We start from the raw sequence: 22879 nt of genomic DNA, 5'->3' as shown, positions 1-22879 counted from the left end.
CTCACCAAATACCATCATGCTTATCATATCCTTAATCTTCCAAAGCTCTTCATGAAGCATAACATTTCAGCATTTAGAACAAGTCTAGACCACAAATATCTATCACAAATAAGTTCAAGAAAAATCACATAGAACTCTTCTACTCCATCATAGATATGTTTCCAAAAACTTGTACCTTTCAAACATTATTAGAATTAAAGAGGACCCCGAACCCAGAAATTTCAGCATAGAGCATGCCTCTAAATCAAATACTCTTCACACACTTGAACCCAAAAGACCCCAAAACTCAAACATTTCTGCAATATGATGATTCCAAAAATATGCATTTTCCACAAAATGAGATCAAAAAGAGCCCAAGAAACCCCAGAAATTTCAGCAATGGAAGCTCTTTCAAAATCATCACCCCTTACACTCCTGAAACAATAAGAAACTAACACCCAAAAATTCAGTAATGATCTTGCATTTTTCACATATTGGGGGTCAAGAGAACCTAAAACCCAGAAATTTCTACAATAGGGATGCTTTTAAAATTCACATATTCCACATTCTTGAATCAACAAGAACCTAAAAACCCAAAAGTTTGGGCATTGAAAATGCTTTCAAAACTTCATTTTCACACTCTTGAAATAACAAAGAATCCAAAAACTCAGAAATTTCAGCAATGAGAAAATTTTCAAAACTTCTTTCTCACACTCCCGAATCAACAAGAACTTAAAAACCAAAGGTTTAAGTAATGAGAATTCTTTCAAAACATCATTTTCACACTCTTGAAACAACAAGAATCCAAACTTAGAAACTTGAGCAATGAGAATACTTTCAAAACTTCATTCTCATACTTTTGAAACAACAAGAATCCAAAACTCAAAAATTTAAGTAATGAGAATGCTTTCAAAACTTCGTTCTCACATGTTGAGGATCAAAGAAACATCCAAAATTTAGAAATTTCAGCAATAGAAATGCTTTCAAAACTATCAAATCCACATGTTAACAAGAAAAGCAACCTAAGATCCAAAATTTCAGCAATGACATGCTTATGAAAACAATCATCAAACCCATCATATGAAGACTAAAAACAACCCTATACCCAAAACCTCAACAATGGCATGCTTATAGAGAAACATCAAGATCCATCATGTGTTAAGTTACTAAACCACATGGAAACAAACGGTGTTTCAGCATGAACATGTTATTACAACCATCCAAAACCATTCCATACTAGAGTCAAGAACAATAAGTAATCTGAAATTTAAACATGCAAACAAGTATCCCATCATTCCCCATCATGTCATGGCTTTCAAGAATGTAAATTCACCCAAAATCCCAAACCATTTCATGCCAAATCAAAACTTGGAGGATCCTACATGCTATCAATTTGTATCATTCAAAGAAAATGAAGTGTGAGGAAGAATCTTATCATTTAGATAGCCTCCAACAAGCATTAAATAAAGAAATCCAAGAATACCAAACTGAAATGGAGTCTTTAAGATGTATTTCAGCACTTCCTAGCTCATTCGCATTGCAATTTCCCATGTTACCTTAAGAGCATAGGCATGAAAGCACCCTTGGATGGATAGTGAGATTTAATCCACACGAAAGAAATGTTTGAAGTACAATGTCCAAATCTATTATTTTGCTCCAACTTATTCTACTAACTAAGATTTCCTCCAAGAAACCAATATTAGAAATGAAGAGGAAATAGATTTTATTGGCAAAGGAGAACGAAAAGGAAGCAAACTAACAACTATTGTATGAGGGAAATAAGCATGCATCCATTCTAGCAATTATCCTAAAAACCTACAATTCTCAACCACCCATGAGAAGAATAACAACAACAATGTAGAATACATGAAAAAGAGGCTCAGTTTTTAAATCTACTTTTGTCGATTATATTAACAATCAAACCTTAAAGGGTAGTACCTTTGCTCATTACACACATCATATTCATCATTGTAAAGGTTTTTTTCTCTTTCATTTTTTCTCTTAGAAAAGGGTCCTACTCTTAAAGTAACAAGATATGGTTCAAGAATAAAGTTAGATTGAGGGTCTGTTTGGTTTGTAATCAAAATGGTATTCCCATAATTTGTTTGATTCAAAGGGAATGAGAATTGAAACCAACTAGAATAGAATTTCATTCACAAAGGAGGGAGAGGGAATGGCCAATCTCTCAAATGGGGGAATGCCATTCCACCAATAATGGGAATGAGATTCTGATTCCACCCAACCAAACTGTTGGAATTGGAATGGCCCATTCTAATTTCGATTCCAAATCCCCATATTCCTACAAACCAAACGGGCCCTGAGATACATGACATAAAATTAGCATTTTAATGTAATACAAATTCAAACTTCTAACTTAACAAGTCATATGTTGTGCTTACAATACATTACAAAAATATTATAAAAATCAAGGCTATCAATGGAGTTCTCTAATGTTCAATCCAACACCCAATCCCATTATTTTATATTTGGATTTTATCCATTTATATAATTGGATTCAATCCATTTATATAATTGGATTCAATCCATTTATATAATTGGATTTTATCCATTTATATCAATGGAGTTCTCTAATGTTCAATCCAACACCCAATCCCATTATTTTATATTTGGATTCAATCCATTTATATAATTGGATTGAATTTGAATTTTAGAACTTCTGTTCTTTTTAATAATGGAATTGGTTGCAAAGTTGGCTTGAGTCTAATTAAATTTTATCGTCATCATCATCCAAGCCTCATCCCAACCATATGGGTTGGTTACATGAATCTTCTTATATTCTATTTAATGCCATGTCCATCGTTAAATTATGGGTGTTTAAAATCGTTTCTTACCATTTTAACCCATGTCCTTTTTGGTCCACCCCTAACCATTCTATCCTTTACAATTTGCAATAGATCGCTTCTTCTTATAGGTGTTAAGTTGTTGATGGTCTTTTATGCACGTGATCAAACTCTTAATCTACTTTCTCTCACTTTATCACCTATTGAAGTTATGCTAGGTTCCTTTGAATGACTTCATTTTTTTATCTTATCATTTCTAATTTTTCCACTCACCCAACTTAGAGTATATATTTCTTCTAAACTCATTTTTTCGACATATTGCTTCTTGATTGCCCAACACTCTACTCCATACAACATATCTAGTTTTACAACCATTTTATAGAATTTTTTCTTTGTTTCTTAGTTGTTCACTTATCACATAAAACTTGGGATGCACCCCTTTCATTTTGCCCATTATACTCTAATTTTATGTGTGACATCCTCCTCAATCTCTCCCTTCTTATGAATTATTAACCGAGATACTATAAAAATGTTATATTGAGTTGTTGATAATATATATTATATTCATAATTAATAAATTATATATTAATTATATTCATAACTAATATATAATTATGTATATATATGAATTTTATAATTAATAAATTTAGTATTTTATATTTACATAAATTAATTTGTGAGTTCAGATCCAATCTGACTGGAAACCCCTAGATTAAATTATATGTCAAATCAAATTTAGATTTAAGTTTTTAATAATTGGATCAGATAGGATGTCATTGGATCCAATTAAAATATGTTTGAACCAACTAATCATGTCCTATTATTGTGCTCTATCAAGAACCATATTTTCTATAAAATTATAGTCTTGGAATCGTTTTTCACCACTTCAGACCATGCTTTCTTTAGTTATGGAAGATATAATCCACGAAATCATAAATCTCTTAGGAAGAAACCTCAAAAAAATATAGTCTTGTCATTTCCTCAAAATCTTCGGGAATCAATTGAAGAAATTAAAATCTAGACCTAGGTATATCAGGCTGAAAAATTGTTGTATTCTGAAAGGGGGAAAAACCTTTGGATCTCATTGGAGGAAAATATAAACCAGCTGTGCTGGAAACATCTTACCGGTCACCAAGAAACATTGGGTTTAAATTGAATAGCTCCAATATCACAAGAAGAGTTGGAATTTCATGAGGTTGGGAACTAAAAATTGTCCAAATGTTGGTTATGACCAAATTCACCCTACTTTCCTATTGAATTAATTTATAGATTTACCCCTAATTTTGGCAGCTTTGTCAATGTTAAAGGGGTGAAACGAATCATCTTTGGTCAACATGATGGGGAATGGGATGTCTATTGACCGAAAACAATAGAAGCAAAAACAAGTTTTTTTTTCCGAAACAGTCAAAATGAAAGTTAAAAAAATGGATTTTGAAGTTTATCGTTTTCAAACCAGAAATGAGTGGATAAAATAAAGGGGTAAATCTAGTGTGTTATGTGATAGGTGAATATTACTTAAGCTAAAAGGAAAATTCATGAAACATTTGTAAGGATAATTAGGTAGTTAAGAAACAATATAATACGAAATAACCTAGGAGTAGCTCCAATAGGTAGATGATAAAATGAGAGAAAGTAAATTAAAGTGTTTTGGTCACGTGCATAAAGGGTAAAACACCATCTATAACACATGTAGAAGAAGTGGTCTACTACGAGTTGAAGAGGTTAAAAGAGGTAGAGGTAGATTGTAGATTGAAAAGGATTTAGGTGCAAATAGTAAAATAGGATTCATGTAATGAACCCTATATAGTTGGGACAAGGCTTAAAATTGCAGTTCGGATTAGGTAGGCACAATGTTGTAAGCACATTTAATGAGCACTTAAATTTTTTTTTGACACATGTTCCTTACAATACCCTCAGCCCACCCTTAAAAAAGATTAAAACCCACTTTTGACAGTTGTCAAAATATTTATCAAGTGCTCATTTAACGTGCTTACTTATGTTGAGCCTACTAGGTCCAGTCCCAATAGGATGATAGAAATTCAAAAACATGTTTTGGTTTCAGATTTGAGAACACACACACATATGGGCCAAACTGATCTTAGGGTCTTTTTAAAAACTTCATTCTTCCTTTTTTTCCATCTCTATGGGTGATGAGGCTACACAACGTGGGTAGGTCATCCTGTACACCTATAACTCCCCAACCTAGTGCAAGTGGGATTCGATCTTGTCTCTGCCATAACCAGTTGGAGACCTTACCAACCAACCAATTGGCACCTTCACCATTCTTCCTTGTTGTTCTTAGTTGTTATTGATTGAAATCATTCATGAATACAAGTTCTCTACCTTGCACGAAAGTAAGCATGTTGTCCTGAATGGATATGGTCAAAATTACCCACTAGTAAAATTTTTTGGTTGTTGCTTATTAAAAACAAAAGGTAAACTTCTTAAAGTAACTTGGGTTTTGTAAAATGGACTAAGGTGGCGTTTGATAAATCTGAAAAGTTAAAAAGATATTTTTTGTCTCAAATCTAAAAAGAAGTAAATGTGTTTTTCTACTTTTTAAAGGCTCTAAATCCATAAGTTTGTTTGTGTTCGATCAACCCTTTACCATCTGAAATTCACTGATTTTAATATTTTATCCCTAGAACATACTATTTGGAAATGTTGAATTCAATTTGCATTATCTCATAGAAAATAATTTTCAACCTCAAAATAATATTGAAACAATAAAAACAATAAATAATAAATTAATAATTAATAATTAATAATTAGTATTTAATAAATGAAACAAATAAAATTAAAAAAATAATTAATGTTTAATAAAAATATTAAAATAATTAATAATGTATAATTAGTAAAAATAATTTATAATTAATATTATTATTACTCACCAAACGGTGGAGAGAAGATTTGAAATCCAATTTCATATCTATAATAAGAGGGCATACCAAACGAAAGTGGCATTTGAAAAACAATGTTTTCTGATTCAGACATCTAAAAAGTGCAATCAAACGCCACCTAAGTAATACCCTCTAGTTTCAATAATCCCTTAAAGTACCCCTAGGTTAATGAAAAATTGGACATCATCCATGTTAGTGCATTGTTGCACTCCATTCACATGCCTTTCACTATATCCAAATTTGTTCCCATTATCAACATATCATTACTATACAACTAAATCATGACACATTTTTCATCTACAAACTTGTAGTAGATGCATTTATCAGAATCATTTCTGCTATACCCATTTCTAATCAACATACTATTAAATTTTTCATCCCATTCTTCGGGAGATTGTTTTAAGTCTTACAAAGACTTAATCAATTTACATTGTTCTCCTATCCTAGCACTATAAATCCTTTAGGTTACCTAATACAAATTTCTTCTTTTAATTCCCTATTTACGAAAGTTGATTTTACATCCATTTGGTGAACTACAACAGGGGAATAAGTGTCAAAGAAATCTATATCTTTCTTTTGTACGTACCATTTAGCAATTATTATAGAATTGAATTTATCTATTATACCATCTGGTTTTAACTTTTTCTTAAATGCCCATTTATAGTCTAGTGCCTTAGTTCCAGTGGGAGATCCACAAGTTCCCAAGTGTGATTAGTGATCAAAGAATCTATTTTACTTTTTATGGTTTCTTTCTAGAATATTGCATTAGGGGAGGTTATTGCCTCTTGATATGTTATTAGGTCTTTGTCCAGTAGAAATGTGAAGATTCTGGTACCCATGTTTGTTTCTTTCCTTTGTCTTTTACTTCTCCTTAAGTTTGGTTCTTAACTATTAGAATCAAGGTATTTTAGACTAGGTGAAGTAGGGGTAAGCATTCGGTTTATTCAGTTAAAAACCGAACCCAATAAACTAAAACAAAAAAATAAAAACCAAATTACAAGAAAACCAAAATAATCGAAATCGAAACTTTCAGTTTGATTTTTGGTTATTTTGGTTAAAAATTGAATTTAATTAATATATATAATATTATTTATTACAACCTATAATAAATATTATTATAATATATATTATGAAATTGAATTTCATTATAATACATTATATATAATATATTAATATATAAATATATAGCATATTATATATTAAATGTTATATATTGTATATTATATATTGAATATTATATAATAAATTTTTGTTAATTTGGTTTTCTTAGTGAATTGAATTTCTAACTCTGAAAACCGAAATTCCTAAAAATTGAATTAACCGAACCGAATTACCCAAAATCTAAAAAAACCCAACTTAAAAAACGAAACCGAAATTTCCAGTTCGGTATTTTAGTTTTAACTCAATAATGCTCACCCCTAAGGTGAAGTACTAACTTCTTGAGCAGTTAGTTCCTATTCTTGGTTTCTTTTGCAGACTTGGGGTGGTTCATTTTATTTATTGCTTCATTTTTCAATGGGAAAATATGTTCAAAGAATTCATCATCTCGAGACTCAATAACTGTGTTGTATTCTACAACATTTTATATTGTTTTAATCACAAAGAATCTATAAGTTGCATTGTTTTGTGCATATCCAATAAATACACAGTTACAAGTCTTGGGTCTTAGTTTCTTTCTTTTAGGTTTAGGTATTCCAACATTTGTTAAACAACCCCAAACTTTTAAGTAGTTTAGGTTGGGTTTCTTGTTATTTCAAATTTTAAAAGGTATTTGTCCTTTCTTCTTGGGAGGTATTCTGTTTTAAAGGTGACAAGTCATTAGGATTGCTTCCCCCTACAAGTTCAAAGGTACATCTGAATTAATTAACATGGCATTCATCATTTCTTTTAAAGTTCTATTAAGTCTTTCTGCAACTCCATATGGTTTGGGTTGATAAGGGGCTATAGTTTCATGTATAATTCCATTTTCTGCTTTAGTCATTTTATCAATTCTAAGTCTCTTGATTTTCTTTTCTAAAAGATCTTCTACTTCAGTTTTGTAGGTTATAAAAACTTGTTCAGCCTCATCTTTTGATCTAAGTAAAACAACTTTTGCATACCTACAGTAGTCATCTATGAATGTTATATAATGTTTTTTTTCTTCCTCTAGTTTCATAAAATTTAATATCTCCTAAATCACTATGTAGAAGTTACAGTAATTCATATTCTTTTTGTACACTTCTATGTGATTTTTTGGCGTATTTTTCTTTTACACATACTTGACATTTTTCATTTGTAAAATTAATAGGAATATTGAAAACTCTTAATTTACATAGCCGTTTTATATAATGAGCATTAAAATATCCTAGTCTATCATGTCAAACATCAAAAGACTCAACAATATAAGCAAAAGAAGAAGCACTATTATTCATAATTATATCATAAATATTCAGTACAAACAGTCCACCAACATTATATCATTTTGTAACAAATACATTATTTTTGGTTAACACAACATTGTCTATTTCAAGTGTGAGTTTCAATCCTACTTTGTTGAAGAGTGCACCTAACACCAAATCTCGACTGATTTTTGGCACATGCAACAATTCAGCATTATGATCTTTCTTGAAGTCAATTTTATGAGCACCTTTCCATTGCCTATGACCTTCAAAGTTTGTGAGTTTCTCAAGAAGACTTTCTCTCCCTCAGTTTGAGTTATGTACTCATAAAAAGAGTCGTTGGCCCCACATATGTGCTTAGTAACACCAGTTTCCAACACCCACTCCTTCGGTTTATCAACCAAGTTTACCTCGGTTACCATTGTTGCATTAACATCTTCAGTCACGTTGACTTTTGGTTTCCCAAAGTCCTTTTGTTGATGGCAATCTTTCTTGTAGTGTCTGGGTTTGCTACATACATAACATTTCCCTTTCTTTTGTTGCTTTTTAAACTTTTGGTCATTTTTCACATTTATGCTCTTTTTGAATTTTGTGGTCATTTCCTCCACTAGACTGGTTTTGGAAATATGATTTTTCTCAACTTGATCATTCTTTTTATTGTTTTCTTCTATTTTGATTCAGACCACTACTTGTTCCAAAGTAATGTCCTTTCTCTTATGCTTTATACTTGTTTTGGAATCATTCCATGTATGTGGTAATTTCTCTATGAGAGAACTAACAACAAATTCATCGGGCAATACTATAGGTGTAAAACGGGTGGGCGACTCGCGCAAAGTGCGGGTCGTGTTGTGCCAGCCCACGGGCCATCTCGAGCTGTGCCACCCTTCCCTAGGATAACTAGGGGGGTCAGCCCGGCACGGCCCATGGCCCAAGCCCATGTAGGCCCGTGCCGTGGGCCGGGCTGGTTCGTAGGCGAAGCCTTGGCCCAGGCCGGACCGTGGACCGGGCCAAAGCTATTTTTGCTTATTTATTTAAAAATTTGAAAAAAAAAACTTAAAATTTTAATTTTATATAAGCTTTGATGTATACAATTTCTTATATATACAATAATTAAATAAATTAGTATAATAAAATTGAAAACAATTGTTTATTTTATTAATATATTATATACTATATATTATTATATAATTATAATTTATATAATATATTATATATTATATATAAATGTATTATATATAAAAATATATATAATATATAATATATAGTATATATGGGTCGTGTATGACCGGGTTGCGGGCAGCACGACCTGCTCGGTCATGATGTGTTGGCCCAGCCTGCGGACCTAAAACCCTAGGCCCAACACGACACGAACCATCGTGTAGGGACTGGCACAGCTCGTGTGTTGTCGTGTCAAGCCATGCCAGGCTACAGGTGGCACAACATGATTTACACCTCTCGGCAATACCATGTTGTCCTTTGCTAGTTCCCCTACAAGTGCCTAAAACTCATCTATTTGGGTAGACACGTCCATGTCTTCTTTCATGGTAAAATACAGGAACTTTGCAATAACATATTTTTTGTTTCCAGCATCTTCTATAGCATATTTGTTGTCCAAAGCATTCCAAATTTCATAGGCAAAGTTGTAGGAGTAGTTGACATTATAGAGTTCATTGGGTAGGCAGTTCAAGATATGGTTCTTGCAAAGGTGATTAGCTATGAACTAATGTTTTGCAACAACAAAACGAGTTGGTTCCTCCATATTTATTGGGTTTGGTTCAACTAAAGCAGAGGATACCCTTAACTATTCTAAGGCAAAGAGAAGGCATTGTCTCCGATGCTTGTAGTTGGTTCCACTAAATGGCTCAATTTTGGAGAAATCAATAATTGTTGACAATATTTGATTTCCCATGATAAGGTAGTAGAGATAGGTTCTATAAATGCGGTTTTAAGATTGTTGTAAAAATAGAAGTTAGAAGGCAAAATGGAACTTATTGTTCAATGCTTTCGAAATCCAAAGTGCAAAATTGGAACTGAGAAATGTAGCCAAAATAAGGTTGAGTCATGCCACTTGGTCACTCTCCTTAAAACCGCATTTGCCCCCTACGGTGTAGTTGGGTGAATGCAAATTGGTCTCTAAGATAAAACAACCCACAGGATTTTAGTAAATGTGCAGTCGCTTACCTGACTTGACACACGCATGTGTGAAAAGCACCCCCAACCCCCTCTCATGCATGTGAACATTGTATAGTGCTTTCCTCCTATGGGTCCCTACCCATAGAAACAACAAATCTAGTGATAAGCTTAACCCTAACTCTTTTCCCAAGTAATGTGGGACAAAAGGTCTTCACATGCATTCAATAGGAGAAAAGAGGATAAAGACAAAACCAACAAGACAAACAAAAATAAGTGGGAGGGAGTTAACATTCTTATAATTTGAATCTTTCCTCCAACAAGAGCAAAATCCATATGAAAAAAAGCAAAGAAGAGGTCAAAGTAAGGGGTTGCAGCCAAATAATGCCAGAGAAGCACAACCCAAAAGAATAGGGTGAAGGATAAGAGGTGGAGAGAGGGGGGGGGGGGGGGAATCACTGAGAATGCAAACGCAAAGCAACCCATTCTTGGAATAGGCACAAATTAGAACCAATGAGAATGCAAACGCAAAGCAACGCATTCTTGGAGATCAGGCCAAGAAGGATGGAAAGACAACGACATGCTTGAACCAAGAAGAAAAATAACATAAGCCATTCTCAGATCTTAGACAAAGAATGATAGCATACAGATGAGATAACCACAAACCAATGATTAAAACCAGCAACAACTAAGTAATAAATATTATATATATATATAAACTAAAATAAAAATGTAAGCTTTGTATAAAGCATTTTGATACAGTTATAATGTTATATATTCATCGTATTAAACAAAAATAAATGTGAAAATAATAATTGCTTTTATTAATGATGAAAATGGAATATAGGATTTAAAATCAATCGAAAAAGCAAAATGGTTTTTCTATCCAAGTGGTGGATTAGTGGTTCAACTATCCGTATCAAATGGATCAACACATGATGTTATAATTAAATAATAAAATACATAAAATTATATAAAATGTAGAAAATTGTAGATAAATTTGTGTACATTCTATAATATCATATATTCATCATATAAAGAACGTGTAATAAATGACAATTATTTTCATTAATGATGAAAATGGGATAAAAATTAGGAAGAAAAAATAAAAAGCATTAATGTTTAACACACGATTCCACTAACCATATCAAATGGTTCAATGATTTAATTAGCTAGGTCACCACCGTAAGTAAGTGGTTTAGTGGTAAACAGACCTACAATCTTAAATAATAAAAAATAAAATATATATTTTTTATAAATTTTATAGAAAATTTTGAACATGTATTAATATTATATATTCTTCATATTAAACAAAAAATATGTTTGAAAAATGAGAATTATTGTTAGTAAAGATAGAAATGGCTAAAAATACAAAAAAAAAATGAAATAATGTCTTAAACATAACCCATTTTCCTGGTTAAATAGGTTAGTGGTTCAACCGATAAGAGCCTCATTTGGTTGTTGACCAAGTCAATGATTTTTTGGCAATAAAGTGGTTTAGGTTAAAACATACTCAAAAAAATGTGTCCAATTGACAAACTAATAAACCCAGCTCTATGGTTTAACCACATGCTGTAAACATTGATAGAAACTATAAGAATATTTGAAGTTAAGTCTTTGAGTTGAACGACAATGTATACACCAGTACACTATGATTTGATCACTTTTCTTTGTTTAGTGAATTTTAATAAAAGCACTAAAATATTATTATTGTTATCATCATTTTGAAACTACAATGTGCAATATGCATACACATTTATTAGTTAAAATATAAAAACATGGATTGATAGATACATAAAAAAAAGTCCTTGAAAACATTGCCTTTAAATATTGATACATATCAGCCAAATACAATAATACATGGTCCTAAATGAAAATCCTAAAAAAAGATAACAATAGAGTTCAAAAACATAGGCATTCATCAAGAGAGATGAATTATCAAGTTCCCTTTCGAGACTGGTTGCTTTCTCCTATGACGAGCTTCCTCTTTTTATCTTAAATGAAGATATAAAAAATATAATTAGCACACACTGATATACATGTTGAACCTAAACCAAACATAGCCTCGAAAAATTTGAATAGATTAAGAAATTAATATTCTGTTGGGTTTAGTTTGCTTGGTCCAATCTGGGGTGGGTTGGGAAACACATCAATTATATAACCTTTTGATGGTTCTCTCTCTCTCCATAGGATTTAAACTAGAAGTTTTAATAATTTCTTGTAACTCGGAATACATGTATTGCTATGTTTGGTTTGACAAAAAAATAAGAGAAGTTACAAGCAAATAGCTTCGAAAAGTCTTGATTGACTTCATTTGGCTGAGATTATTAGAAGCCTATTTGGTTTTTTTTTTTGAAACAAGTATAAATAAATAAATAAATAGAAGTGATTTTGGATTTTAAGAAGATTAATTCTTTGTGCTTGTTTATTGATTTGAATTATTATTAGTATTTAGTGATTCGCAGAGTAGGCCAATTTCACCTTTCCTTTTGTCTCTGTCTCACAAATTTCCATTTATCTTTTATTTTTCTTATAAACAAAAATAAAATGATAAATAAGAACTATTTGTATTAGTAATGAAAATGAAATACAACCGGTTTAAAAATGAAAACGTCTTCTTGTTTGGATGGTAGGTCAAAGGTTTAACTTTAACCTTTTAGGTTAAATGAGTCAGCCTATGATATCATATACTTAAATGATTGTAATAAAAATTTGGAAAGATAGAAAGACAAAAACAAAAAAATTAAAAACGCAAAAAATTGTGTGAAAAACATTTGGGCACATCTGTGATATTATATATCGATACAATAAATAAAAATAAGGTGATAAGTAAGCATTCTTTTTTATTAATGAATAAAAATAGAATACAAAATTAAAGCTAACTTGAAAACAAAGTTGTGTTTCCGTCCAGGTGCCAAGTCAATGGTCCAAGTGTTTGGGTAAAATGGGTTGGCCAACAATGTCATAATTAATAATAAAAATACAAAAATAACAAGAAAAAGGTTGACACTTCTCTCTAATATTATACATTTATGACATTATAGAAAGATAAGTATGATATGTTACAATTAAATAATAAAAGTTAAAAAATTGATAAAAATCAAAATTATAGAAAATACAAAAAAAAAATTGTAAAAGATTGTGCATAAATCTCTAATATTATATATTATTATATTTATATACAAATAAATATGATAAATAAAAAATATTTTTATTGATGGTAAAAATAAAAAAAATAGAATATAAAATTTAAATGCACGAACACACCATACCTCGATTACTTGTATTTGATCACAGGTTCTGATATGAACATTATTATTATTATTGTCATCATCTTCATCTAACATTAATGCAATGCACGTGTACACTCTCTTAACAGTTATGTTCTATTTTTAGGAAACTAAAATCTAGAGGGTGCAAAGCCCAAGGATACTTCAGGTATTTTGCCCTAAAATAAACAAATGGCGCACTACCTGAAAAAAACTCCAGATGTGCATGTCTTCTAGGTGGTAAAATGCAACTACTATTTCTTCCGTATTCCAATCACAAGTGAAAAAGATTCTCAACCAACTGTCTGTGAGAAAAGGAACGGATGGATCTTAACAAGATCCCAGTCTGATGACATAAAAGAGACCATGGTGGGTCCTCTGTTCAATCAATCAAACTCTATAAAGGACCCATCCTACGTCTGTTCATTTTGTATCTGTTTAGGACGTCAGGGGTTCTATTTTGACCCTCTGGACTCTCAACAGTGCAGTGCTTCAGGGGTTTTCTGCCCCATATTGAATTGAATTATCTAAAAACAATAAGCTCCATTCAAACACGTACATAACAAATTTTCTCGTTACTAGAATAATAATGAGCCAATAGCAATAGAGTATCTATAAAAAAAAATAGAACAATATCTAGAACTCAAATAAATACACCGTGTTGGTTCAAATAAATACAGTGTAGACAATGTTAAATTTTTTTGTCGGCCAAAGAAAACAGCAAGCTTAAATTAGAAACTAAAAAATCTGTACATCAAGAGCTATCAGAGCATTTTTTAGTAACATTTAAAAATGTTTCTTGAATTGAAGGAAGATAACCTACAAAAAAATTCACATTTAGAGCTTCTCGATCATCGGATCATTTATTTTTCAACATGTACAAGCTTTTTGTCTGATTTCTGGTAAGTTGCTTACTCTGTACAAAGCTTCCATCTTGAATATTCCTGGTCCCCGAATGCTGGTATTCTCTATTGCAATTCATTAATCAAGGGTTCCCTTTTAATCTGTAAAAGAAGCATTTGATTCATTTAACAAAATAAGTCACGTAAATTAATTTGATTCACTCATTTGAAGCAACTTTGCTTCAAATAATTTTCCGTCCATAAAACACCAATATTACAAGTATATGGAGAGTCGGTATACTTTATCCATCAAGTCATACACCATTAGCTAACGATTCTCTTTGTCGACCAATCTGCATACAACGGAGAACACAATTATTCAAGTGCTTGAGATTACAGTGAGAGAGAGAGAGAGAGAGAGAGAGAGAGAGAGAGAGTTCGATAAAACACCACACTCGTGCATACTGGGTCAAACAACATCTATGTAAGCATGTTTTAAACTGACTGGAATGACTCCAGTTGTACCATTCAAGTTCCAGGGTCATGTGGGTTCTTGTTGAGTTGCCGTGTGACCTAATTCAAAGCCATCTGCTGATCTGGCTATCGGTTGTGAACAACCTAAACAGAAGGTTTTGTGGGGTGAGGTTGGGTTGATCAGGACTATCAGGCTACTATGCATCCTAAGGCTGTGTTTGGTGTGAAGGAAAGAGTAGGGAAAGGTAGGGAAATCTTTACAAACCTGGTATAGGTTTTCCTACCTTTCCCTACTTTTTCCTTCAAACCAAACATAGCCTAAATAGAAAGCCCACATGGGGTCTACTAGGCTACTACACGTGACGTTAGCAAGAGGGTAGTGGGGTTGGTAAGGCAATGATGTGACCTAAAGAGAGACATGCCAATGTCTATTTTGCTGTTACACGTCCTAAGCAGAGAGTCATGTGGGATCAATAGGGCTACCACACAATCTAAAACACAAAGATCTACTTCCTGAAATTGGGATAATGGGCCTGATTAAAGGCATATTACTTCATAAAGCAATAAATGCTGAGGATCATCCTAATCAAGCTCACGAGGTGGGGATTTTTTCTTTGGAACCAAATATTGAGAAGAAGACAGAACTTTGAAAGGTGAAGCCAAACAACCAAAGCAAAACAGTAGCTAGTGATTGAAGCTTGAAATGTTGCAGAAAACAAGATGTGAGTCAAGCATCTTTCTAATATAACTCATGGCATTCATGCTAGGCGGCCCCCCACCTCTGGGTGCCTTGTCACCTAGGTGGGTGCCTTAACAACTATGTGGCCCGGTTGTATAAACAAGTGGAGAGAACTTCTGAGTTCATAGTTGCTAGGTTTTTTAAAGAGGTTCTCATTCAAGAATATAGCCATCAGACTCAAGAGTTGGAGTTGTCATGTATTTTTGAGGTTGGTCTGGTTGGTCACCAAAAAACAAAACACTGAGTTACTTGTCTGTGAAATCAACAATTTGTGAGAAATAAGAATTAGATAATGTGGCTACAAGTTTTTTTTATGGTAAAAAGGAAAATTTATTAAAAAATGAAAAAAGCAGATACAACCTAGAGAGGTGTTAAGGCAACACCTCCAAACAAAACTAAGGAGAAACAAGGCACCCAAAGCCCAATACAAAAAAGACCGCCAAACATCTTACAACCCCAACCACCCCAAAAAGAAAAACAGAAAGAAACGAACACCCATCTCTTGAATCAACCTCTTGGAAAAATAGGCTGAGCCCAAGTACCAACACAAAAACTACCACAGGCTTTCAAGCCTCTCCCTCTCACCTGCATCATTACCAACAACTCTCCTCACTCTTCATCAACAAGTTCTATTTCCTTCCCTTCACATTCACCCCCTTCCCCAACTGCTTTCCTCTTGTTATTGTCCTTCCTCTTGTTTTGTTCAAAGTGTTCAATTGCCTTCCTCACCACTGCTTCATCCCCCCAAAAAGAAAAAGGCCAAGAGATTTCCTAACTGCCACCTGTCTGTCTGCTAGTTGATCAATGCCCACTCTTCCCTTCTCAAGGGTTATTTACCTTGTGGAGTTCTTCAGCTTTATCCCCACCCCCCCCCCCGTCTCCCTCTCCCCCTCTCTACTTTCCTCTCCAACCTCAACCTGAACTCGGCTTCCAAAAAAATTTTTTAAAATTCCTTTTCTCTCATCCTTTCTCCCTTTATCAGCAATCTTCTCCTTCATATCCTCCTTCCTGTCAACTCTCCTTTCCTCAAATTCCTCCCTCTCCCAAATGGATGCTTCATCATTTTGATTACTTGAATCAATGTCCGGAAATGAATAGAGCTATTAAAGATGAATGTCATGAAACAAGCCAAGAAATGGAGATATAATGTTAAATGCAATATTCAGAAACAAAGCAGGTATAAGTAATAAGGAATGAAAATAAGAAAAAATGTTATCTTCAATACAAAAGGCCAAAAAAATTACTGGACAAGTCAAGAAATAGGTAGAGCTAATGTAGTTTTTCTTGAAGGGAAATACCAACCTTTCAGTACACAAAACATATGAAATTTCCTTCAGATAACTCTTCCATCCATGCCATCAAGTAGACCAGACCATATTCCCTTTACTGGCGGTAACTGTGCAACAAAGGCATTCCATGGAGGATAACCAACTCCACTTCCACGGACACGACCATCCATCCGTAGAGATATATACCTTCAGAATAAGCATAAAGAACCATAACTTTGTGATATGGAAAGACCCATATATCTAATAAGTAAAATGTTTGTAAGGCATCAGATCCTACAATGGGATCCAACATCTAACACCAACTCAGTAGAACATTTTATTAACAATTCAAGGCACTTGATGGGTACCACCGTACCAGAGGTGATGACTTGCATCTGATATAATTCAAACTACACCCCCTCCAAAGAAACAGAAAAGAGTGAATAGGAAAAAAGAAAAATAAACAAATAAAATAAGGAAGAAAGAACAAACTGTAGAATGAGATGTATTTTATAAACTATATTCATAATTTGTATCCCTGAGGGTTTATAATAACTTAATAAGTAAGCAACCAGTCAGGACACTTACACTGGAGACTCAAGGGAGACATTAGCCAGCTTCTTCTGTTCATCTAACCACCTGCAAGCAGGAGATAAGTTGAAGGGCAGTGAAATAAAATTAACTTTCCAATCTTAGGATAGACTCTTACTGGGACCATTCAGAAACATATACAGGAACCAGCTGCCAAAGCCGCCTCCTTTTAGCGGTTATTTCCTTCATCTCCTTGTTGTCTTCAAATTCAAATCTAGGTGAATCCCCATCAGTAGCAAAAGGCACAACCAGTACACCTCGATCAATAAGGTTTTCAGTAAAAGGTTCACTAAGCCTGAAGGATTCTGCAATGAAAGATGCAGGACCAGCAAGGATGACAAGCCGTGCAATTCCTCTCAAGGAGCTCACAGAGATAACCTTGTTTGGATCCACCTGCAACTTAAGGGTTGAAAGGCTTTCCTCCCTTGAGAGCCTAGCTAGTTGAGCATTCTTAGCTTTGTTCTCCCTAGAATAGAGAAATGCAAAAATAGAGACAGCTCCAATGTCTATTGCAAGTCCTTTGAAGATCTCAGGGGCAGCTGCTGCTTTAGATGAATTTGTCAGGGCAGCAATCAATTGTGTGGTGGCTATTAGGCCTCCCAAAGCACCACTTGCCATGAAAGCAAGATAAAAGAACATACGAACAGAGCGGAAGGGAGAAAGGACTTCACTCCGTATCTTGGCTGTAGAACTAAAGCACAAACAAAGTCATAATTACAAGGAAGCTTCACTTGTAAAAAAAACCTGATATCAAAATCATTAGATCGAGTAACTAAATTAGAGAAGAAAACGTCATTTGATTTAATCAGGTTCAGTAAAATCTCCATTAACTCTTTCACTTTCTGTAGGTTCCATGTGAACAACACAGAGGCCATATTCTAGTTTGCATGCAAATTTGCATTCTATGAATCCAAAAATTACATATATGACATGTAAATCTGTGATAGAACTCAACTAAAAAGTACAAAATAAAGCAACAAGAGAACCATTGATCATAAAAGTGCTTTTGTGCAAACAAACAATCCCCATTAAACAACAGCGGAATTGAACAAATAAGGATATTAATATAACATGAAAATGGAAATTAACATCAGCTAGAAGGATTAAAGAAAATGTCAGTTCAGAAAGGTAAGAAAATCAGATCAAAATGTCTTTCCACCAACCATTAAGCCATGAGAAACCTTCTGCAGAAAGAAAAATTTTCAAGAATTAACTAATTAAAAAGCATAATTCTAATACCTAATAACAACTTTCAATTTTCATAAGAGTAATCAGATGGCTTCAAATGTAGATAGTCAAGCTAGTGTAAAATACAGATATGGAGAATTACAGACAAACAACCACAAACAAACCTATATTCCCAAATAGTCATTAGATATTAAATTTAAGTGGGAGATAGAATTACCATGAGGAAAACCATGAACAAACTTATATTCCCAAATAGTAATTAGATGTTAACTTTAAGTGGGAAAAGGAATTACCATGAGCAAAAAAAGGTTTAAAGGATATTCCATAAAGATCTTCATTTGAAATTAAAGGAAAAGAAGAATCAGTACAAAACAGTAGATCGTGTGTTCATTTACCCTCTAAACCACTAAACAAAATGGGTATAAATAAAGGGTAGCATTTTCCTTACTCGGTAAATCTCTTTTCGTGGAAGTACATTTGTTTAACTCCTAGGAATCAGAACTTATTTGGACAGGAAGTTTAATTATTAACACCTACTAGAGTTCAGCTAACAACATCAACCGCAGCAGTTCCTATGGCCTCATCTATTTTTGTTAGCCATTCCTCTTTGCACATTTGGTTATCTTCCTGTTCTTTATAGTGTAAAAATCCAAATACTAGTAAAAATCAGACTGGTTAGAGAGGCCAGAACAGTGGAGAAAGAGAGGGATGATGTCCTAGTGGAAGGGATTGATGCTGGTTTGCGCAATGAAGAGGTAAGCCCAACTGATCCAAACATAACTGTTGCTTTTGTTGAGTCGATAGATAGAGGGAAGGTAAGTAAAGGGGTAGGAGAAGAAGGGGAAAGGGGAGGTGGGGGAAAGATGATGTGTTTGTTTGGGACAGAAGGGTGTAGTCCACAGAATAGGGTCTATAATAGAAAAAAGAGGCTTTTGGGAATTTCATATGGAGAAGTTGGTGTGAAGGAGGTAGGGGTGGGAGAAGGGGAAGAGATCTTGGAGGGCGGGGGGAGGGAGGAGTCAGAGGTGAAAGGGGTCAGTGCTCAAGGAATTTCTGAGGTTGCTCAAAACGAAGAAGTGGATATCAGTAAGTTGGTGGAAAGAGCTGCGAAGGTGGGTAAATCACTTGGTCTGGTTCTTTTGGGGCGGGGGAGGTTTTGCAAGAATTACATTTGAACAGTTTGAAAAAAAAATAAAAAGAGGAAAAAATAGAAAAAAAAAGGAGAGAATTGAGAAGGATAAGGGCTGAGATGAAGAAGGGGGTAAAGAGGAGTTTTTAGGAGAGAGAGTGGGGGTTGAAGACTTGGGATCTTTTAAGGAAGTTAGGGGGAAGGAGGTTAGAATGAAGTTTTTGAGTTGGGTTGGGTGGGGTTGAGGGAAGGAAGAAGAAGGGAAGTGGCAAGAAATCTGATTTGAAGACACAAATTGAGATGGTTTTGCCCCAGTAGACAAGTCTGGAGAACTTCAATGTGAGAATGAAGGATGAATGACAGGTTATGGATAGTGGAGAGCTAAATGTAGGACAATTAGTTAACAGAGCAAATTCGGGGGGAATTCCTGGGATGTAATTGAGCTTCAAGTTTGTAATGTTGATCTGTTTTGTTGATTAGTATTGTGGTGTATCATCTTGACACCCATAAAGGTTGGAATACTTTTTTTTAAGGAATTTCATTTTTTACTCTAAGAAAATCAGAACGGTAAGCTAAAATTTATTTGAAGATAAGTTTCTGCCTGTCCCTCAGATGTGAACACCAAGAAGCCTAACAAAGCAACATTCAGAAAGATGGAGTCTTCTCTTTAAACAGACTACAGGAGCTATAGTTCTTCCTTTGAGGATAAATGCCAGCCAACGGATGCTAAATTAGGACCAATGAAAGGGGTTCTCTATGTTGAATTTAGTATTCCACAATCATGTATATTACAATTATCAAATGGATGGAATAACTTCTGATTTATATACAATTCAGTTTCCGCCTTCAATGGCAATCAACCTATTAAAATGCAAAGACCACTTTGAAACTGAATCCAGTTGCCATTCTGATTTTTGAAAGTGAATTTGATATTCAGTACTATTAACTTGAATTCTGATTGCAAAAGCACAACACAAGAAAATATTTTTAGTGCAAAATTCGCAATAATAGGAATTGGAGCTTCAACCAATCTCCCAGCAAATTAAGTTCAATTAAACAACAAATTCACACCATCAACAGCAGTGACATAATTTCCATGGAGAACTCATCCTAGAGACCTAAATACTACGCTCGAAATGGTAAAACGAAAGGGGGGGGGGGGGGGGGGGGGGGGAGGAGAATCTGAACCTTAATGCGGTACCTGACTTGGGTGGAAGGAGAAGGCTTATTAGCCGCAGAGCAACTGATGATGGAGATACGTTTCGTCCGTACGGGTGCCTGGCGTAGAATGCGATATGTGCCATGGATGGGGGAGGCTGTATTGCTGTAACCAAGGATTTGGCGGGAAAACCCGAGACTTCTCTGTTGAAAATCAGGGAATCTGATAATGCAGGAAGCTTGCGCCGCAGTAGCCATTGGCGGACTCTATTATGCGACCTCTTGGAGTACCATGAGCTGACAGCGTTCGACTCCGCTGAATTACAGCGACGACACGGTGCACCACCAAAAAGAATAACACGAACGAAGAAAATGGGAGGCTACGTTTTCTTTTCTCTGTGCAGATAGAACAGAGCTTCCGCATTCGCATTCTCCGCCCAGCATGAGTCCACGTCTCCCACACCCACTCAATGTTAATCGGGTGATTTGGGAAAAACACACTTGGCTGTCTACCTTCGACAGCCTCTGCTGTTCAGAAGGCTCTGCCTGTATATTAATAGATTAATAGGATAGTTCATTTGAGTTCCATATTAGTGGGTGCCCTTTAATAATGATGTAAAATAAAATGATCATTGTATAACTTTGTTTAAAAAACAAAAGAATATAAATAAGTGCACTTATTGTCCAAATAAGCACATTTAACCAGGTAAATAACTTATTGTTTACTAAATCAAATTAATAAGTTATAATTTGAGAAAATTTTAGACCAAATCAAATCATACCAAACCATTCTATTAGGCAATTTTATTGGTTTAACTTAATTAAAAGCCTAAATTATATGCATACCTACATAACTAATAAAAAATATAATTTAAATATCAAATTGAAAGGTTAACAAAAGCCACCAATTACTATCATATAAAAAGTCACACCACACTTTCTCAAAACATAAACAATTACTTAGGTATCAAATTACAAGTTAAAAAATTGAAACAAGCGACAACTTATCAAATATTGTTACAACTAATAGTGGCTTGGTTGGTATGATGTCTGTTTTGTAGTAGACTTTGTAATAGAGACCTAGAAAATCAAATCCCACTACCACCATGGGTGGGAGGTTAAAGGAATGGAGGATGGGGTTAACCCTCATTGTGTAGTCCCATGAAACATAACAAAAACAATAATATGCCAGATGTTAAATGAATACATACATACATACAAATATACATATTTTTAAGGATAAATTACAAATTATTACCTCTTCAACTTTCAGATTTTGATAAAGACCCCCTTCTTTGTTAAGTTGAGTCACAATGTTAATTCACCAAATGCTCACCCGAAAAACTTCTATAAAATAGACATTACAATGAGAAAACCAAGAAACTTCTAAGAAAAGTTGGAGTTACAACAAAAACAATATGTAATTAATATCAACTACACTATGTATGTGTGTTGGAACCATGGATGTTTATTTACTAAATGTTTTTTATACTTGATTTGTTTGGAAAACCAAGAAAAACAATAAATGAATCTGTTTATTGACACTTAGGTGCCATTAGACACCACATCAGCAAAATAGTGAATAAAAGCCTACTTGGGGGAAGCACTAAAATGAAGCTTCCCCCAACGGTAGGTGCACACATAAACCGAAAACCTACTTTTGAGAGTCCTTATATGTATGGATTCATATAATGGTGCAAATGCTAAAGTGGCGCCTATGTAGCAGCGTTTATTTAATAAATGTCCACGGTTCCAAAAACACCTTCTATAACAAAAATTGAAAATGCTAAAATAAACACCCAATACTTATTTTAAAAAATCCTTAGAATAAAAAGATTTAAAAAAGTTTAAACAATCAAATGAAAATCTTCTTGGCTGTGTTTGGTTTGAAAGAAAAGGTAGGGAAAGGAAGAGAAACCTGTGCCTTTCCCTACTTTTTCTTTCGAAGCAAACACAGTCTTCCAAAATTAAATAGGGAATGCTAATGGAGGGGTCTTTGTTAGAATATAAAAGTTCAGGGTCTTTATCGCAAA

At 33.8% G+C, this 22879-nt stretch overlaps 1 protein-coding gene across 2 annotated transcripts; it reads right to left on the bottom strand.

Annotated features, from left to right (window-relative positions):
• Window positions 1-14003: 14003 nt before the first annotated feature.
• LOC104602115 (LOW PSII ACCUMULATION-like protein) lies at window positions 14004-21254 on the bottom strand. 2 transcript variants are annotated; one of them, XM_088899848.1, is made up of 7 exons: window positions 20890-21254; window positions 17490-18062; window positions 17369-17419; window positions 16815-16987; window positions 14601-14652; window positions 14373-14461; window positions 14095-14276 (listed from the first exon to the last, which is right to left on the bottom strand). In XM_088899848.1, exons 1-4 carry the CDS (start codon window positions 21102-21104, stop codon window positions 16846-16848), a joined length of 981 nt encoding a protein of 326 aa, XP_088755974.1. In that variant the 5' UTR covers window positions 21105-21254; the 3' UTR covers window positions 14095-14276; window positions 14373-14461; window positions 14601-14652; window positions 16815-16845. The 2 variants fall into 2 exon arrangements, with proteins under 2 accessions (XP_010263988.1, XP_088755974.1); XM_010265686.3 differs by having other exon boundaries at window positions 14004-14461.
• Window positions 21255-22879: the final 1625 nt, after the last annotated feature.

The sequence above is a fragment of the Nelumbo nucifera genome, chromosome 3, assembly GCF_055504915.1.
Source record: "Nelumbo nucifera cultivar China Antique chromosome 3, China Antique-T2T, whole genome shotgun sequence".
NCBI lineage: Eukaryota > Viridiplantae > Streptophyta > Magnoliopsida > Proteales > Nelumbonaceae > Nelumbo > Nelumbo nucifera.
This window is presented reverse-complemented; position numbering and strand designations above follow the sequence as displayed.